This window comes from Chiloscyllium plagiosum, chromosome 4 (genome assembly GCF_004010195.1).
Source record: "Chiloscyllium plagiosum isolate BGI_BamShark_2017 chromosome 4, ASM401019v2, whole genome shotgun sequence".
NCBI classification, from domain to species: Eukaryota; Metazoa; Chordata; class Chondrichthyes; order Orectolobiformes; family Hemiscylliidae; genus Chiloscyllium; species Chiloscyllium plagiosum.
Genome location: NC_057713.1, coordinates 98431218 through 98451118, shown reverse-complemented (window position 1 = coordinate 98451118; position 19901 = coordinate 98431218). Strand labels below are relative to the sequence as shown.

General features: G+C 39.9%; 1 protein-coding gene across 6 annotated transcripts in view; it reads left to right on the top strand.

Moving 5' to 3' along the window:
* The window catches only part of col14a1a (collagen, type XIV, alpha 1a), a 225881-nt gene that overhangs the window by 169412 nt on the left and 36568 nt on the right, over positions 1-19901 (top strand). For 4 of the 6 annotated variants that reach the window (XM_043688690.1, XM_043688687.1, XM_043688691.1 and 1 more), the window contains exons 36-41: positions 5054-5140; positions 10448-10501; positions 10866-10961; positions 11788-11841; positions 13641-13694; positions 17404-17457. In XM_043688690.1, coding sequence (XP_043544625.1) covers positions 5054-5140; positions 10448-10501; positions 10866-10961; positions 11788-11841; positions 13641-13694; positions 17404-17457 — 399 coding nt within the window. Of the gene's footprint in view, positions 1-5053; positions 5141-10447; positions 10502-10865; positions 10962-11787; positions 11842-13640; positions 13695-17403; positions 17458-17517; positions 17572-19901 lie in introns of all 6 variants that reach the window. The other 2 variants (XM_043688689.1, XM_043688688.1) reach the window with 1 other exon arrangement.

Here is a 19901-nt window from a genome sequence, read left to right as displayed (position 1 = left end):
TTTCTGGCAGATTCTGTTTTGAGTTCCAATTTTCCACCTCTGCATTTGTGATATTTCTAGTCAGTGATTTCATTAGAATCTATGAAATACCTTCTTAAAGCTAGAAATTCACCCGATAATATGAAGTCCAATTTTGCACACAATACAAGTCTGGTTTTAAATCAGTTTACCATCATCCTGTGGTTTCTATAATCCATGTTTGTAACACAATAGTTAAACTTTGTGATAGAAATACAGAGGTTTCCATTTACTGAATTGTAAAAATTAACTGTCCACTATTTTCACTCATTGAAAAGCTGAATGATGTTGGAGTTAAGAATCCTCCAAGGGTTCCCTTTTGTGTGTATGTGGTCTAAGCAGGCTGCAGCTGTGGATTCCTGTCCGCCCCTCATTTCCCAAGCAGCATCAAAATAGAGAGAGCTCTGCAGGTGGCTGCATTAAACAGGTTGTGCCATTAACAGCTGACAAATGGAACAGGACCCCCCAGCATCTGGAAATGTAATCCCATGTTATTAATGCAGCAAAGCATATTGGATGAGCTCAAGTTGTTGGAGAGTGTATAGGAAGAAGCTGACCAAGAGAGTATTGGAATTATTCAGTCCGCCATTGGGAAACCAATTTGATTGATTATTTTGTTTGTCAGTGAGTAATCTCTGTGTAAGCAAGGGAGGGCTAGCACATTCAGGGGTACATAGATAGTTGGTTTTGCCCTTTTTTCGCTAATCAGTAGTGTCAAATGTGTGCTGTCAACTTTGACCTGAGTTTTTGCTCTGGGTTACATCATGTGCAGTCATCCCAGTGCTGCAGGCCATCAGTGAGATTTAATCCAGCCTTTACAGATCTCACTCTGATCTGCAGGGCTATGGGAAAAGGGCAAGAGAGTGGGACTAGTTGGATAGCTCTTTCAAAATGTCTGCATGAGTACACTGGGCCAATTTTTAAAATTCTTCCATGGAATGTGGGTTTGATTGGTGAGGCCATCATTGTTGTTCACCTTTGTGTCCTGGAACTGAGCAAAGCACAGTTAAGAGTCAGTTATGTTACTATGGGCCTGGAGTCACATGTATGCTAGCTAAGGTTGGCAGATTTCCTTCTCTAGATGGGTTTTGCAACAACCATTTTCACTGTTACTGAGATATGTTTGAAGTTACAGATTTCATTCATGAATTGAATGTAAATTTTGTCAGCTACATGGTAGGATTTGAACAGGTCCACCCAGGGAAGTTTTCTTGACTTCTAGGGCTTGCTAGTTCAGGCCACTATCTCACCTGTGGCCTTTCTACAATTAGGGTCTGCAAATAGCTGGAATATAAGATTTTTGTGTGTAGATATTTTTAATCAACCTCTTCAGATATGGTGTGAAACATAGGTCGGATTTGAAGCCAGGTGTCCTGGCCGAGAGGAATTGACACTTTCTGAAGGCAATCTTCAGGCAATGTATAATAATTTCCCACAGGAACATGGCCTTCTGTATAATGCTAAGCTGATGCAGCAACAGATTTCTAACAAATGTCTGTGGTAGGGGGAACATATTGTGGCCAGATTCATCAGTCATGAATAGATGCATATTGATGATTCATGGAGATCAGGATTGAGTTCAGCTTTAGTCCCTGAGTCATTGCCTGCATAGCATTGTGAATGTTCACCAGCAATGAGGAGAGAAAGAAAAACAAGTCCACTCATTGAGAAAATAAATCACGTCTTTGTAGGCTTGTGAAAATAACTTTCAATGCATTCCAACTTTCAAAATTCTAATTTTAAAGGCTGCTGATGTTTACAACAGGGAGAACATGTTTATTATTTCCAATAAAACGTCATGATGATTTATCTTATTTATACTGTGTTATTTCCCAACATTCCTTGTAAATGGAAGTTAGTAATCTTGCTGTTTTGCTAATTGGCAGAAGGACCAGAAGAGGGATAGGGATTTTTGTTTTGAGCAGTGAATTGATGTAATGAGTTGCCGTAAGGATGGTGGGAGCAGATCAATAGTAACATTCAAAACGAATTGGATAAATACTTGAAAGAGAAAAATTGCAGGGCTATGGGTAAAAGCAGGATTAACTGAGTAGCTTCTTAAAAGAGTTGACACATCCCCACCATAGACCAAAACCACATGGCCTCTTTCAGTGCTGCATCATTCTCTGTTTCTATGGACTATGACAGCTCTCAGGTGCCTTGCTAGTTTTTCATGTGTGAATCTAGAGAGAGAACAGCAGCAATGGAATGGGAGTGGGGGTTTTCTCTTGAATTTCCTGTTGGATTTATTAAAGGAGTGCGGGTGAAGTGTGACGGAGAATTGAGTTTGACTCTATCAGATTCTCATCTAGTGCCACTGAAAATCCCTTTGGTGAAGGTTACAACATAGTGATTACATGCAATACCCTGTAGTGATAGTAATGAGGTCAGCCAGATGGAATATGAATTCGCTGTTTGTGGCTCTTAATCTGTTCCAATCAGGGAGCCCTGGCTGTCAGTATTTATATATATATATGTTGGCTGTCAGTATATATATATAAACAGTAGCATCAGGGATTCTGTTTAGTCTGAGAGCTAGCTCTATGCTAGCTGGGTCAGTGTCAGGTACTTTTCACTTATAAGTAAAGGGTGACTTGCTGATGGGAGTTTTTTCAGAGCACTTGTCCATCATTCCTCTCCCTAGTCCTGGCACAGCTGAAACCAAGAATAAACCATTTGTTGACGTTGCAAAGTCACTGCAACAAGTTGTGATCTGATCAATCGCATTCTGCTCAGTTTCCCCACACTGAATAGAATTGCAAAGAATTTATGGTGCAGAGAAAGGCTATTCAGCCCTACTCACCTGTTCTACTCTTAATACTCCAGGCAAGCCTTCTCCTAAATTACTTCATGTTGCTCAACGAGCTTATCTTCTATTTCCTTTCTCCATTTTGTTCATCCAGCTATCCTTTATTCACCGTAACCATTCCCTGTGTTAATGCATTCATTCTCATTACTCCCTGGCTAATGAGGTTTCTCTTGAACTCCAAATTGAATTTATTGGTGATTATTCATTTTGGTCATCATCAGTTTCACACACCCCCATTAGTGGAAACATTTATAATTTTAAAAACTTCTAACACATCACCCCTCAGCTCTCTCCTTATGAGAGAAAGAAAACTTAACTTTCATGATGAATATAAACCTGGCATCTTATTGGAGCCTTCCCTAGTTCCTGCCAATCCTTTTACAATATTGTGCTGTGTCAAAGAACAGAAAGGGACACTTGGTTATTTTTCTTCTAGCATCATATCTCTGCAGAGTGCTGGTTTTGTGTTTTTTTTTTACAAAAGGCTATTTTTACAGAGCATTCAAGGTCAGAGTGATCTTGTAGACATGTCTCAACTAAACTGCTTGGAGGAAAATATCCACATTGGCCTGGAATAATTGTGGGGGATGAGTAGAGTGTATACTTGAGCAATAGAAGGCCACTCAGCCCTTCAAGCCTGCTACATCATTTAATAAGCTCATGGTTGATCTGCTTTTAAATGAAATTCTGCATTCCTTCTTTTCCCCACTAACCTTCCAACCCCTTGCTAATCAAGAATCTATCAATCTTTACCTTTACAAATATTTAAAGATTTTGCATCCACTATCTTTTAAGGAAGGGAATTCCAAAAATTCTTAACCTTCTCAGAGAAAAATAACGTTTCCTTATTTCTGTTTTAAATGGATAACCTTTTATTTTTACACTAGTTCTGGTATCCTTCACAAGAGGAAACATGCTTTCAACATTCACCTGGTCAAGTCCCCCTCAGGACCTTGTATGTTTCAATAGATAAATCTGATTGCAACCTGATGGAAGAGACCCTGTGGTTTTGAGTGGTTAGGAGTGTCGATATTGTGATACATAAAGCAATGGATTTAATAGCTCATTCGCAGGCAGGAAAACAATTAGATGGATCAGTAAATTAGGATGCTGTGCCATTGTTGGCAAGTTTACCCACACCTGCCTTGCCACAACTTTATGGTTGGGAGGGATGGCAGAGAGTGTGTTGCCCACACCCCAATTGGGACCATTAAGTGGCCAGTGACTTCTGCCATTTAACCTTGCAAGCTGCTGATTTGCGAAGGATAGCTTCTTCCTGGGTCCCTTTGGCAACTGAAAGTGCCTATCCCTGCCCCACAACTTTGACTCCAAGTATCCACTCTTCCTCCTCACCCCACTTCCTGGTCCCTGTCCTCTCCAACATGATTCCCCAAGGCACCCATTGCACCATGGTCTGACAATCAGGTGCTGAGGTTCGTCAATCAGGCCCAGGCAAGCCCTTGGACATAACTGAGTTTAGGAGCATGCTCCTTCTTCCCTGCAGTACTGGCAGTGGCCACCAGTGTGTCGCAGATCTATTGTCCTTCAATTGACGACCAGCTCTATGAAGCAGGAATAGGCAGGGTTCAAGTCCAACATGTTCCAGAGGTGTGTCATAACATCTGTGAACAGTTGATTAGAAAATAGTTTTTTACCTCCTGGAGTGAGAGAGTCTTGCTTCTCTCATACTTGTTAAAGAGCAGTCACCCAGAATATTTAAATGGGGTTTCCAAGGTCATGAAGGTTTGCAAAAAAAGAGAAAGCTCAAATTCACTGGAAAGCCCTGGAACCTTTTCCAATGCTTTACCCCTTTCTGTAGTAATTTGCTCCACTTTGCATGTCCCAGGTCCATGTCAGCTCAACATATTGGATGCCCCAAAAATCACTTTATATGGAACACAAACGTTCCACAAAATGGTAACGTTCTGTGGGAAATTAGGGTGGTTGACTAAATGACTCATGCCGCAAGTTTGTCATGCTTGTGTAAAAAACTGAACTTGTGATTTTGTTTATGAAAGAAAATAACAATTATGAACTGTATCAGTTTGGCAAAGGAAAAGGTTGGGCAGCTGACTCACCTCCAGAGTCTATGCTAACGTGGGTTAGCTCACCCTGGGTGTATAATTCAGGCGAAGGTATTACTGTTGTGATCAGACTGAAAGGTAAAGAAGCTCTCTACCTGCCTGTCCTTGTTCGTACGATTAATCACAATGTGATTTATTACAGAGGGATGAAGGCAATTGCCCAGCTCTTCCACATGCCTGCACTTGTTCTCAAGACAGCAAAGGACCACCTGGACCCCTGGGACCTCCCGTAAGATGCGATACTTAATTTGCAAAGCTTTACCTAGATAAAATGCTGCACTCTTGAACTCAAAAGCAGATCTTATTTGTTAAATTGTGGGCCATCTCTTTCTTTTTACATTAGTCACAATGTTTCTGTAGCCTGTACTCAGTGCAGTTAATAACATAAATGGGATGGTGGGCCTTATTCATCAGGGTATGGAGTAGAAAATCAAGGAGGTTTCGCTAAATTTTAGTAGGTCCCTGGTTAGACGTACCCTTGAGTATTGTGCCCAGTTCAGGGCACTGTATCTCAAGAAAAATATCAGGATCTTGGAGATGGCGTAGAGAAAATTTCTGGAATGGTAGTAGGAATGAGGGATTTCTGTTCTGTAGAGAGAATGGAGAAGCTAGGATTGTATTCCTTGGAGCAGAAATGGTAAAGGGAGAGATGTGATAGAGATATCACTCATGACACTGGGAGCTGCAACTTTCTGATTCTGCACGGATGCAACATATGACTGGAGACACCTGCATCAGTGAGGTGAGATGTTTAAGCATCCAGATGGAAACAAGTGATAAGGACCCTTGACCTCCAAATAAGGAATATTAAGAGGAATAGGTCTGTAAGTTAGGTCACTGAGCTTGAAGGTTAGTTTCAAACTGAAAGCTACTAGGCCACACCAGGTAAATAATCAGGATAGATGGGATCTACATCGATGTGTTTATTGATGGAGTTCTGGTTAGAATGCCACGTCTCTAAGAATTCCTAGATGTAACAGTTGAACATACAGTTAGTGGAGAGCTTCAAACCAGCATCTACAGAAAAACAACAAACACAGACCAAAAATACTTAACTTCAGAAGCAATCACCCCAACCCCCACAAATGGAGCTGCATTAAGACATTATTTCAATGAGCTACATCACACTGCAGCACCCAAGAACTACAAAAGGCAGAAGAAAATTATCTATACAATGTTTTCAAGAAATACGGGTACCCAATAAACACAATCCATCGATTCCTCAGAAACAAGCCCAAACAAACAGACACAATGCAACCAAAAACTATAGTCACATTACCTTATATCAAAGACCTATCAGAAATGACTTCCAGGCTACTCAGACCCCTTGGCACTATGGCAGCCCACAAACCTACCAACACACTTAATCAGTGACTAATGAACTTAAAGGATCCATTAGAAACCACCAGCAGATACCATGGAAGTACTGTAAAAAAAAACACTACATCGGACAAACTAGCAGGAAACTTGCCACCAGGATACATGAACACCAATGGCCACCAAAAGACATGACCCACTCTCACTAGTTTGCATACACACAGATAAAGAAGGACACCACTTTGACTGGGATGACACACACATTTTAGGGAGATGAAACAAAGACATGCACGAGAATTCTTAGAGGCATGGCATTCTAACCAGAACTCCATCAATAAACATATTGATTTAGATCCTATCTACCGTCCTTTGAAAAAAAGAGCCAGAGATGACATCGGCCGCCTTAAGAAACAAAGACCTACAATTGGAGAAGTGGGACATACCACCAGCGCTTCACCAGAGCCTCTCACTGATGATGTTACCTAGTATGGTGACAAATGTCTGAAAACAAACCTTCCAGCTCAGCGAGCTAACTTACAGTCTTATCATTAACCTGAGCTACAAATCTTCTCCAAAATCATTAAGAGGAATAATCAATCTGATTAGCTTGTTGCACATTGAGTGGGCGATTGGGCTGCACAGGCTGGAGGGTGGGCTTTCAATGTGAATAGTCCACAGTATGGGAACAGGTGGTTGCATAGAGTATCAGGGATGTCCTCACTAATATCTTCCACTGACCCTGCAGTCTCCAGGTCTGGCCACAATCACAGCCTATACATGCTGCTGCTGTGAATGCGATTAAAATAGCAGGAAGTTTTGTAACAATGAAAGCTGATCAGACTGAGCCTTTACTCTCTAGTCAAAAATGTGATTGAACATTTTAAGATAGTTGAAGGGTTTGATACACCAGATTTAGAAATGAGATTTCAGCATGGGCAATGAAAAGATCATAGATTTAAGATGACCACAAATGAAACCATGGAGAATTCAGGAGTAGCTTCTCTCTCTGGAGTGTAGTGACAATGTGAGACTCTGTAACACAGGAGAATTGTTTAGGGGAATAGCATAGACATATTTAATAGAAACTTGTTAAAATGCACTTGAGAAATAATAGCAGGATACATTGATCAGATGAAGGGAGGAGTTTGTGTGGAATATGAACACAGTTATAGAATAGTTATGCTAAATTACTGTTCCAGTGCTCTAAATTCTTAGTGATTTTTTTCTCATTTCTGAGTATCTTTACTACTTTATTATATTGTTTTAAGCATTATATTGCAAGCACCCTCTTTTTTTTGAAGCATAAGGTTTGAATTAGTTGGTGAGCAGTGTAAATGTGCATATCCTGATACAGTCTAGAAGTCAGTAGACAGTATAAAAACACGATAGGAATCTATAAAATTGTAGAAGAAGCTAATCATTCCCTGTTAGCAACTATTACACAGTAATCCCATCAAGTACTTGGAGTAACGTTAGGAGAAATATGAGCAATGCTTCAGCAATTTATGTTTGACATCTGGATCTTTGTATCTTCACCTTTTTTATTCAAAATATATTAACGTTTGATGATTTTTGTTTTACAACATCACATGGAAATTCAAGGAATGTGACTTCTTATGCAGTCCAACCTGGAAGCTTGGGATAAATACCGAAAATGCTAAAGCAACTTAGAGGTCTGGCAGCATCTGAAAAAGGGTCATGCCCAATTTGAAACATTAACTCTGTCCCTTTCTCCTCAGATAGCTGAGACCTACTAAGCTTCTTCAGCATTCTCTGTGCTTGTGTTAGTTTTCCATCATCCGCAGTATTTTGCTTTGATCTGGCTATTTAGAATAGTGGAATTGCAGAAGGACAGTATTGTGCTGAATGTTACATTTTTGACAGCCAGTTGGTGAAGGAGGAAACCAGTGATCTACCTAGGTTTGCTCCTAAATGTACAACCCATCACCAGTATCGACAGATGTCTCTTTATACGTGATCAAGTCATTATCCATGAATACACCCATTATTCACTAATGTCCTTACCTGGTCTGGCCTACATGTGACTCCAGACCCACAGCAAGATGGTTGACTCTTTACTGCCTTCTGGGTAATTAGGAATGGGCAATAAGTGCTGGCCAAGCAAGTAAGGCCCTCATCCCATGAGTGAATAAAAAAACTGCATATATTTAACCATAATTTATACACTTTACATTGCACTTATTTATAGTACTGGAACCATCCAAATGACCTGTTTCATTCCCCATCTAATCACACAGGGGTCAGTCACAAATCATTTGGTAGCATTTTTGCTTCTGAGTCAGAAAGTTATGTTCAAGCTCAACTCTACAGACTTGAGCACACAATCTTGGCTAACATTTGCAGTGCAGTGATGAAGGAGTAATGCGAGATGAGATGTTAAACTGAGGGCCTCATTGGCTCGTGTGGATACACACGATTCCATGGCATTATTTCAAAGCTCTAAAGTAAGGTCACTGGACCCAAAATATTAAGTCTGCTTTCTCTCTACAGAAGCTGCCAGCCCTCTTGATTTTTTTCTAGCAATTTCTGTCTTTTATACGAACAGGGAGTTTTCTCTTCACTGCCCTGGCAATATCTGCCTTTGAAGTAGATTAACTCACCATTTGATACACTGCTGTCAGTGGGAGTTAGCTGTGCACAAATTAGCTGTTGTGCTTCCTACATCAGATCAGTGTAGCAAGTTCAGAGATTTTTACTTTGTTAGCTGTGATGACCATTGTGATGTTGTGGGGTTGTAAAAGGTGTCATACAAATGTGAATTCTTCCTCAAAATGGATGGATAATCTGGGATACGACCCATCATGGACACTATGCTAATCTATGTCATGAATATCATGAGAGTGCATAATGAGCCTTTATATTCTGAAGTCTGGCTCTCCATCCATCCATCCATCTCTCTGAAGGTGGAAAGCTCCAACATAGACCGTCCAGCAAGTGTAACAGGAGAACTGCAAAGTCTGCCATGTTCCTCCAATTTGGCTCTGTCGCTGTGAATCAGAGCTTGAACCCCACTCACTACATTCCCACAAGAGGGCAAAGATGAGATTGATGATTCGCTATTGTGAGGAGGAATGTCCACATAAACTCTGTTCCCCCTTACCCCACGGTCATGACAGAAAACACATGGTGTCAGGTCACTGCTGTGTTGTTCCTTCTATCCTTTACACAATACAGTTCCATCATCCTTCAAGTTGTAAAAGACACGGAGCAAAAAATCCATTTCAGGTGGAGGTGCCTTCACAAGGATGACAGAAGAAGCCAATTCTTGAGAGCCAGGTTCTTGCAGAAGGACCACATGAGTCATTAACAGGTGTCATTGTGGGTTCTCCTTTTTGGTGAGGTGTTTGTAACCAACCTGTTGTGGTCTCTGGTCACCAGTAAAATACTGGATATGCACAGCAGACCTATTCATGAATAATTACATAGCTTGCATTGCTGACTATAAAAGTACAAACAAAGTGCTGGGGCTCATTTCTAGAGAGAGAGAATTAAAAAAGCAGAGTGATTATGTTAAATTTGTATAGAACCTTGGTTAGATCATCTGTGGAGTTACTGCAAACAATTCTAGCTTGCACATTATAAAAACAATATAACGGCATTGGAGAATGTGCAACATGGATTTAATGTATGATGCCAGAGCTAAAGGGTTATTTATTACCTGTTAGGCAAGATCGGACAGGCTAGACCTGATTTGACAAGAGAAGTGAAGGCTGAGGAGTGATCAGTTTTTAAAATTAAGAAAGGGCTTGGTAGAGTACAAAATGTTTTCATTTGAGAGACTTGAACCAAGGGCCATTAGGATAGGATAGTCACGAATCAAACCATAAAGAACTCAGGAGAATCAAATTGAGAATGTGATCTACTACAGGCAATGTTTGAGATGAATAGTGTAGATGCATTCAAGGGGAAGTTAAACAAATACCTAAGGGAGAAAGGAATAAAAGGGTATGCTTTAGTCTGAAATGAAGACTGCTGGGCAGATGCTACGTGGAGCTTTAGCAATAGCATAGATATGTCTGGCAGAAAGATCTGTTTATATTCTGCCACTATTGTGTAAATTGAAAATAAATATTGATGAGCTTGCTGTGTACTTCCAGCATTTTTTGTTTTTCTTTCAGATGTGCAGCACTCACAGTTTCTTACAAAAACGTGTATGATATATGTTTGCTCAGATGTCAAGTTAATGTGTATTTTACAGGGTGGCCCAGGTTTGAGAGGCCCAAGAGGAGTGAAGGGAGAACCAGGTCAAAGGGTAAGAGATCTCTTCCCAAATCTAACAGAAGTACATGAAATGAATGGAGTTCACATTTTTCCCTTTTGAAAAAATTCCCATGTCATCAAAAGAACAGCATGATTGTTCTCCTAAATGGCTCTACACTGTGGGGTAAACTATTCTGGTCATGTCACTGACTCAGATGATGGTTTGATATTTGAGCAATCAATTTTGCAGCAAGTTAATTTTAATAAGCACTGAATTCTGCATCCAATTGTCTTGCACATGTTCAGTGCCAAGAGTTTAGCATGACAATATGCGCACGAATGACGGCCTTATTCAATTACTTAACATCAATGGCTCATATACATGTATCTGTATGTCACCTTCTACTTTGTGATAGGGATCTGAAGGTCTCCGTGGTGAGATTGGACCTACTGGCCCCCAGGGTCAACCTGGACCCCAAGGACCAAGTGGACTTTCCATTCAGGGACCGCCGGTGGGTTCATGGTGTTTCTCTATCCAGGAATGGATTGCACAGCAGCACTTGTGTGAAATCAGCTTGGTGTTCAACAAAGGCTTTTGAGACTTCTCTTGTTAGAACTGATTGGGTGTGAAGTTGATCTTTGGGCAGCAAAGCAGAATAGGCTCATGGCCAATTGGTCTCGTACTGAATCTGGCTGCTGGTGAAACTGGCTCATTGTGAGTTGGGTTTCATAGCAAATCGGGCTCATCATTTAAAGATCTTGAGCCTTTTGCTCTCTTCGCAAATCAAGCTTACAGCTAATTGGACTTAGTTATATTAAAAACTGAAAGTCCTGGAGAAAGTAAGCACTGCTAGCAGCATCTGTCAAGAAAGAAACCATTAATATTTGAGTCTGATATGACTCTTCAGTAGAACTTTGGATTCCTAATTAATTGATTTTGTAATGAATTGGGATTGAAGCTAATCAAGTTTCAATGAATCAGAGCTGTGGCAAATCACAAGTCCACTTGATTTAATGCCTGATACTTTTAAACACAGCAAAGAATATTAGGGGTGGGGGAATGGGTGTAATTTGGGAACAGTTTGTCTGAGATGACCCTGACCCATGCATCTAAGCAATTACACTCCAATTTAATTGCTCTTACAGAGCAGCATGGTTTTCATTGTATTGTGTTGTGCAGGATTAATTATACTATTATATTTGAAATTAAAAATAACTCTGTGTAAAAATGCAAAATGTCACTGGAAATAAGTCAAGGAGGAATTACCCACTTATACCATTAGTGTCTCATAAAGCTGAAAGTTCGTGTCTGAATGGTGTCTTTATTAACCCTGTTAGGGCAGCACTGGTGAAAAAGGTGAGAAAGGAGCTCTCGGTCCTCTCGGCCACCAGGTATGAGATTAAGTCATTGATCATGTCCTGTAGCTACTTGGTGTGTTATTTATTAATATAAACTATTTGATTTGTAATACTTCATGAAGGTATTCCATTTATGTAACTTGCATTATGTTGAAACTTTCTTTCCACATGCTTGGAGAAGATTAATTCTGAAACATTTCTGTGTGAATTTGTTTGAAAGGATAGAACAATTGTGTTTGTGTTTGCACATTGTCTTTTCAGAATCCTGTGGCTGCCGGCACCTGATTTGAATAGGAAATATTGCTGGTCTCATTTTACAGAAGCTGCTGTACTTGTTTCAACAAAAGGTCCTTGCATTTACTATAACAAAATTAAGAAAGGAGTAATTGACCAGCAAGTTGGTAAATGTCATGCAATCTGTTTGTAGTCAATTTTTCTGTAACAACTTGTCCTATCCTTCCTTGAACACAATGCTTTGTACAGTGATGGAACTCCAGTGTCGTGCTAAAGTACATACTAAAACATGGCTCATGTAGCTAAATGTTATTTATGCATTCATGTAATATTAAAATAAGCAATATGCCAGCAAAGCAATATCTTATCGTGATCAGAATTAGGAGGATGTGGCTTCAAGTCCTACACCAGAGACATGAGCACAACATCCAGATGGCCTGCGTGAAAATGCAGGACTGAGGGAGTACTGTCTTTTGCATGAGCTTATTAAACAAAGGACCTGCCTTCTCTCTCAAATAGGTAAATTAGATCTCAAGACATTAATATGAAGAAGAGCAGGGGTGATTTTTTTATACATCAATGAAAAGGTGATCTGGTCACTTATCTCTCCTGCTTCTGTGAGCTTGCTGTGTGCAAATTGACTGTTGCATTTTCTATATTATGAGAGTGACTACTCCTCAGAAGTACTTAATTAACTGGAAAAAATATTTGTGATATTCAGAATGTGTGGAAGGTGCTATATAAATAGAAATCCCTCTTTTTTTTTTGTAATGTTATAAGACTCTGTGCATATTCAATCCCAATTACTTTGGAGTTATAGGTGGAAACACATTGTGTTTTAAAAGTTATGATTGTAATTTTTATTTTCCTGATGGAGCAGAGGAAGTATTGCAGCCGTATGCATGGTGTCGATTTTAAAACCCAGTGTTAGCTCCAGGGTAAGGGAGAGAAATCCTGGGCCTTGGTACTTTGTTTATTTCTGAGCCCCTTATTCTCTCTCTCTTCCCCCAATTTCTGTTTAACCCTCCCCCTCACATGCTTCAGATGTTCAGATTTGGGATCCATTTGTTAAAGTTTAGCAAAACATTTTCACTTTTGTATTCTCTGGAACTTACTCAACCTTTCCTAATGGGTAATCCCTCTATACCTAGTATCAGCCTAATGAACTTTCCCTGGACAGCTTCCATCGTCAGTCTATCCTTGCTTGAATAAGAAGACCAAAATTGTTCACAGCATTCCGGCTGTGGTCTAACTAGTGCTTTGTGTAGGTTAGCAGGACTTCCCATTTTATATTCCATTCCTTTTGAAATAAAGGCCAACATTCCATTTGCCTTCCCTATTACCCACTGAATCTGGAAACTAGTTTTTTAATATTCATACATGACAGCTTCCAAATCCCATTGTTCTGTAGCTTTTGGCAGTCTGTCTCCATTTAAGTTCAGCTCATCCATTCTTTCTGCCAGAGTGCATAACCACACACTGCTGCAGACTACATTCCAGCTGCCATATCCAGGAGCAGGACTCAATCCCATAACCTTCCAAGTTAGACATGAACATTTGGCAACAGCATCTAATTCTTTGTCTTTTTCACATGCCAGGGGATGCCAGGAGGGCAAGGGAGACCAGGACGCGATGGTTCACCAGGTCAAAGGGTAAGACTAAGGAAGTAGATAATACATACCACTAGTAATTACCAAGTCAACATTGTCATCCTTTTGAGGTTTGAGTAATGAAATGGATACATGATTGTGTTTGCTGGTTGATCATTGAAGGGGTGTCATACAAGAACCCTTAACCCAGCAGAACTTTGGAAGCAGTAGAGGTGAATTTACAGCCTCTAACCTTGGGAGGCAGTGCTAGACAATTTTAACTGAGAGCAAACGGGCAAGAAAGTCAGGTTTTGGGAGGTACCTGTCACCAATTGTGCTGCCACAAAGTCGAATTTCACCCTGTACAGTTTTGAATTGAACTTGTTACCATTGGTTACCTTTCAGATTTTAATGAGACCACAATTATATGTATAATATTCAGATACAATATTAAACTATCAACTGATTTTGGGTAGCCATTCCAGTCAGGCAGGGTTTTAGAACATGTTAATGACTTTTTACATATGTAGGTATCCCTGAGATATCATTACATAGCACCTTATCACAATTGTTTTCAGAAATAGAAAGAAACTATTGATGATTTTTAAAGGATTAAACTTAGTGGAATATTTTTTCTCAACTGTGTACATACTTTTCACATATTCTCAGGATGTGCATGGGGGTGTGCCAAAATCTGCAGCCTGCCCAAAGTATTTTACAAAAATTAAGGGTGAGTTGAGCTGGTTAAAGGCTCAGTTGACTGAAATATTACCTGTCTACAGCATAATATAGTTGGCATGGGCAGGCAAAAGTGGTCAATTTTTAAGCAAGATGGAAGAGGGTGTGCTATATTTGGAGGGTTCCCATTTCCCAACCATGCTAACTGCCTCAGAAGATAATACCTCCCTTCCTTCGTATCTAAATCATCTTCAAAACCTAATACCCCTCCCTAAAGTGAGCAAATCCTCTATGGCTAATGCCTCCTAAATACATGGGTCTAAGGTTCCACTGAGCCCTCTTCATGGACCTGCCTGTATTTCCAGCGTCCCTACCGTGAGCTAGTGATTGACTGGCTGATTTCTCCAGAGGGAGAGGTAGAAATCCAATTCACTGGCACTTCCTTGCCTTCACAGCACATTATAGATGCAGAGCAGGCTACTTCCTGCTCCATGGGTTTGCTGCGGATTTTTCTTCCACTGTCTGGAGGCAGAGTCTGTCCCCACCCAGCAAGCCCCACCCATCCATCTCTATAATTTTGGGTGCATTGTGTAGCATTCAGTTTTTAAAAATAACCCCCACTTGGAATTGTTGAGAAACCAATGGACTCATCAGGAGACCATTAGCTTTGTTCCGAATTGATTTGTTTTCAAATCATAAATTCAACACAGTTCATATTTTTCAGAAATGTTACATGATAAGGATCGTTGGGTCTAATGCTAAGATATTTCTTTCACTCTAGCAGCAATCAGGCCTAGAGGAACAGATGATTAAGCTATTCACTGACAGAAAGACATCCCAAATCCTTAAAGGGGTCTTGCAGCAGTCTTACCTCCACGGCTATCATTGTTGCCTCAGAGTCAGTAATGCCAAATTCCTGTGTGGTTATGACCCATAGTTTGGGAACTTCTAACTTCTCACTTCTATATTTCCAGTAGAATGTTTGTACTCAAATGCTGTTGCAGTCATCCAGGGGATCAGTTTGAAATCACTGTATCTTGGGAAGGGTGTCTAATCTAATATTGCCGATATTATAGTATCAGCAAAACTTAAAACCTGTTTGTACCCCTCCTACACCATCCCTCTGTGTATTCTGAACAACTTGCATTTATATCAACATAATAATATAGTCCAAAGAGCCTCACAGGCACGCAATCAAGCAAAATTTAAAATAGTGTCACTTTAGGACAGTTGACCAATAGTTTAGTCAAACATAAAGTTTATGAGCAATGTCTTGAAGAAAGAAAGAGAGCTAAAAAAAGTTTAGAGAGGCGACTCCAGAATGGAGCCACAAATGGTGGAGTGATTAAAATCAGGGTTGCTGAAGAGACTGGAATTGGAGAAGCACAGAGATCTTGCAGAGTTGCTGGGCTGGTGGTGATTGAGACAAGGGGAGGGCAAGGCCATTGGAGTACCAGGATAAGAATTTTAAAATCAAAACTTTCTTAACCAGAGCCAGTGTAGATCAGAAATGTAAAAGGTCACTGAATCCATTCGCAACATTAGCTCAACAAGAATACTTGCTAATTGTGTATCATGATGGAGAAGGAAAATCATTCTAGTGATGATTTATGATATTTAGCACTTAGAAACATTGCAGATTATATTGCAAAAAAAATACTTGAGAAAGGGATGTTTTTAGGCATTTCCTCTGCCAAGTGGAAATTCATGACTGGGAATGTTGAGAACTACAAATTGTTCAGATTGTGTAATGCTCTATGTATTAAAGTTGATAGTTTATTGAGGTCTCCTAACCATGTAATTAAATTCCGATATGAATACAAGTCATACTTCCCATTCCAGAGTCTTGGGCAGAGAATCCAGGGTTGATCTCTTAAGTTCCAGTTGGAATGCTGCACTAGAGGAGGTACTATGGGAAGTTAAAATGGACATGTCCATTCCCTTGGATTTTCTTTTACAAATATGGTGCACCACGCAACATATAAGACATGGCAGCCTTTTTTGAGTTATATGGACACAGATTTGTCTGCTTTCTTAACTCAGGCATTTGTTTAACCAGAATGGTTAGGTTTGCTGAGCTCTGGGCCCTGAAAGGGCAAACTCCTGAGTTAATATGAGTATATATACAACGCTCCCATTTTTTTGTTTGGGAGCTTTGTGCCGAGCATTGTTGTTTTGTTTATTTTGTGTCCTTGAGTGTTCGGTTTTTTTTAGTCACTTACTTATTTATACGTGTTGTTTTGCAGTGTTTGGTTTTGTTTTGTTTTATAGGGTAGGTTAGTAGTTAGTAGACAGTAGTTGTATTGTAATTTTTTTATAGGGTGAGAGGGGAAAGAAATAAAAGAGACCTATGGGACAACTTTTTCCACGCAGAGGGTGGTACGTGCATGGAATGAGCTGCCAGAGGAAGTGGTGGAGGCTGGTACAATTGCAACATTTAAAAGGCATCTGGATGGATATATGAATAGGAAGGGTTTGGAGGGATATGGGCCGGGTGCTGGCAGGTGGGACTAGATTGGGTTGGGATATCTGGCCGGCATGGACGGGTTGGAGCGAAGGGTCTGTTTCCATGCTGTACATCTCTATGACTCTATGGCATTTGTTATATTTTCCATAAATTTATATTTTTGTAATGTCAAATTCTTTTTGATAGTAAATATATTTACAAAAAAAGGATATGTCTGCTAGCTTGGGTGAACGAAATTCCATTAAAACTATTTGAAATAAGTGCAATAGTAGGGCTGCCTTTGCATCCTGATCAAAATTTATCTTTTGACCAAAGTCACTTCAGAAAAAAAAGTTAATCGGGTCAGTACCCCACTGGCTTTTGTAGTATCTTGTTCTGCAGTAAATTTAGCTTCAGTCTTTCCTTCGTTTACAGCTGTGACTACACTTCAAAAAGCACATTAAGGTGTTCCACGGTGCTATATAAATGTAATTTGTCACTGGAAATTTTTTTTTAACCTGGAAATTAAGCGAATGGGCTGTGACCAGGAACATGTACGTGTGCACAAATATGTATTTGTAAACAATAACAAAAAAATCTCTCTTGCTTGAATCAGTAAATAACCTATGAAATCAACTTTTGATCCAGGGTCCTGTTGGTAAAGATGGTCCTATAGGATTACCAGGACCAGCGGGGCCTGTGGTAAGTACATTTGCATGTACTGTAGCAAGATGTTGGTGTTTAACAATGTCGATTTTTCAGGGTCGAAGAGGTGTGGACGGTCCGCTTGGACCACCTGGGTTTCCAGGTAGGAGGGTAAGTTTTTTTTTGTGTATAGTGAAGGAATGTTGACAGAAAATCCCAGGAACCTAGTAAACCATTTTCATTCCACACATCAAACATTGTGCTTTCCAGCCTCATTGTGTATGGGCGTTATGTAATTCAGGCTGCGAATTTATAACCTTGCATGTCACTTAAGAATTAAGTTTTTAATTTAAATAGTCAAATACATTCTTTCACCCAGAAACATGGCCTTCTTTAAACGGAAGGAAGGTTCTTGTCTTTGTTTTTGCCAGAATGTTTTCTGCTTGTAACTGCAGTTTTTTGGGATTACACAGTGTCAGTGTTTTTTCTGCGGTAGACAGATACACAAGACGAACATGAATCCAAAACAAAGCTCGCTCAGCTAACTGGTCTCCAAAATCATCCTTCTTTGTTGCTCACTTCCATTAATACTTATTCTTTCCACATTGACCACTTTGGAGATTCATTTCATATGTTCACTTTAAATCGATGTGATTTCCCTGTTCTTGAGCCTGTGCTATACTTATTCTCTCTTTATTTTTAAACATCAGTGATGTATTATCTATTGTCCAACCCTCCTGAGTTCCCCTCTGTTGGGAAGGAAATCTGCAAACTTTACCTGAATTTGACTCCAGACCTATAACAATATGCTTGACTCTTAACTGCCCTCTCAAATGGCCTAGCAGGCCATTCATTTGTACCTGTGCTAAATGGTTGCAGACGTTCAAGGAAGTAAACTCGTAGAATCTATACAGTGCGGAAAGAGGCCATTCAGCCCATCACGTCTGTACTGGCCCTCTGGAGAGTATCCTAGCCCCATAACCTTACATTTACCACAGCTAATTTACTTAGCTTACAGATTTCCTGGTCACTTTGGACAATTTAGTATGGCCAATCCACATAACATGCGCACCTTTGGAGTGTAGGATGAAGCCAAAACACCTGAAGGAAACCCACACCGACACAGGGAGAATGTGCAATCTCCACACAGACAGTCATCCAAGGCTGGAATCAAGCCCAGGTCCTTAGCACTGTAAGACAACAGCACTAACCACTGAGCTACCGTGTTGGTGGCTCAACACCACCCTTTCAAAAGTAATTGGGGATGGGCAACAAATGCTCGCCTTAACAGTGATGTCCACATGCCCAGAAAAAAATAAAATTTAAAAATTACCAGTTACATCTAAAGTAAAAGTTGATTCTGAGAGGGTTTGTCAAGGTAGAAGATGAGAGGCTGTTTCTCCTGTCCAGAGATTCGAGAACCAGGGGTCACAGTTTCAGTCATTTAGAATTCTGATAAGGAAAATGATCTTTTTTCAGTCTCTTGTGTCTGCTTTATTGTTCAGCAAATCTCTGGAATTCTTTTCCCCTGAAAGCTATGAATTCCCAGTCTTTAAGTATATTCAAGACTGCTATCAATAGATTTTTGGATCCAGAGGCAATCGTGGGATATTGGGATAGTATAAGAAGGCAATTTTGAGGCCAAAAATGAGCAAAGATTTTATTGAATGACAGAGTAGGTTCAGAGGATGTGTGGCCAGCACCTGTTCTTATTTGGTTATTTACATCATCCCTCTATTTTTAATATGTGAATTTACACTCTCAGTACAGAGGGTGTGTTAAAAGATTTTACATGTCACCAAGATGTGTTTCAAACCATGGCACTGCATTTGTGGTCACATTAAGTTGAGACATAACCTTTAGTGGGATAGTACAATTTCTGTGCCAATATCAGATTATAGTCATGAAGTAGATTAATGTATATTAGTACACAAAACTACAACATTTACATCAATACTTTTTTTGCTGATGTTATACAAATTGGTTTCAGGGATACTTTACATAAAGATAGGGGCTGGACTGGGCCATTCATTCTCCTGATCCTGCTCCATTATTCAGCAAGATCATGGCTGATCTTTGACCTCCACTCCCACAGTCTTAATATTCCTTAGTTCCCTTTGTACCAACCTCGATCTTGAATGTACTCAATGACTGAGCATCCACAACTCCTGGTTGGGGCAGGGTACAGAATTTCAAAGATTCACAACCCTTGAAATAAAGAAATTTCTCTTCATCTCAGTGCTAAATAGTTGACGCCTTTATTCTGAGACTGTAACCCTATGTTGTAGATTTCTCAGTTAAGAGTGGAACCATGTTTTCAGCATTTAACCTGTCAGGACCCAAAATAGTTTATGTTTCAACTAGATATCATCTTATTCCTTTAAACTACAGGAAACATAGACTAGACCCATGCCATGCCGTATTACTCTATTTAATTTCTCTTAATAAAACAAGCACCTCATCTCAGGAACTAACCTAGTGAGTCTTGACCTTACTCCCCT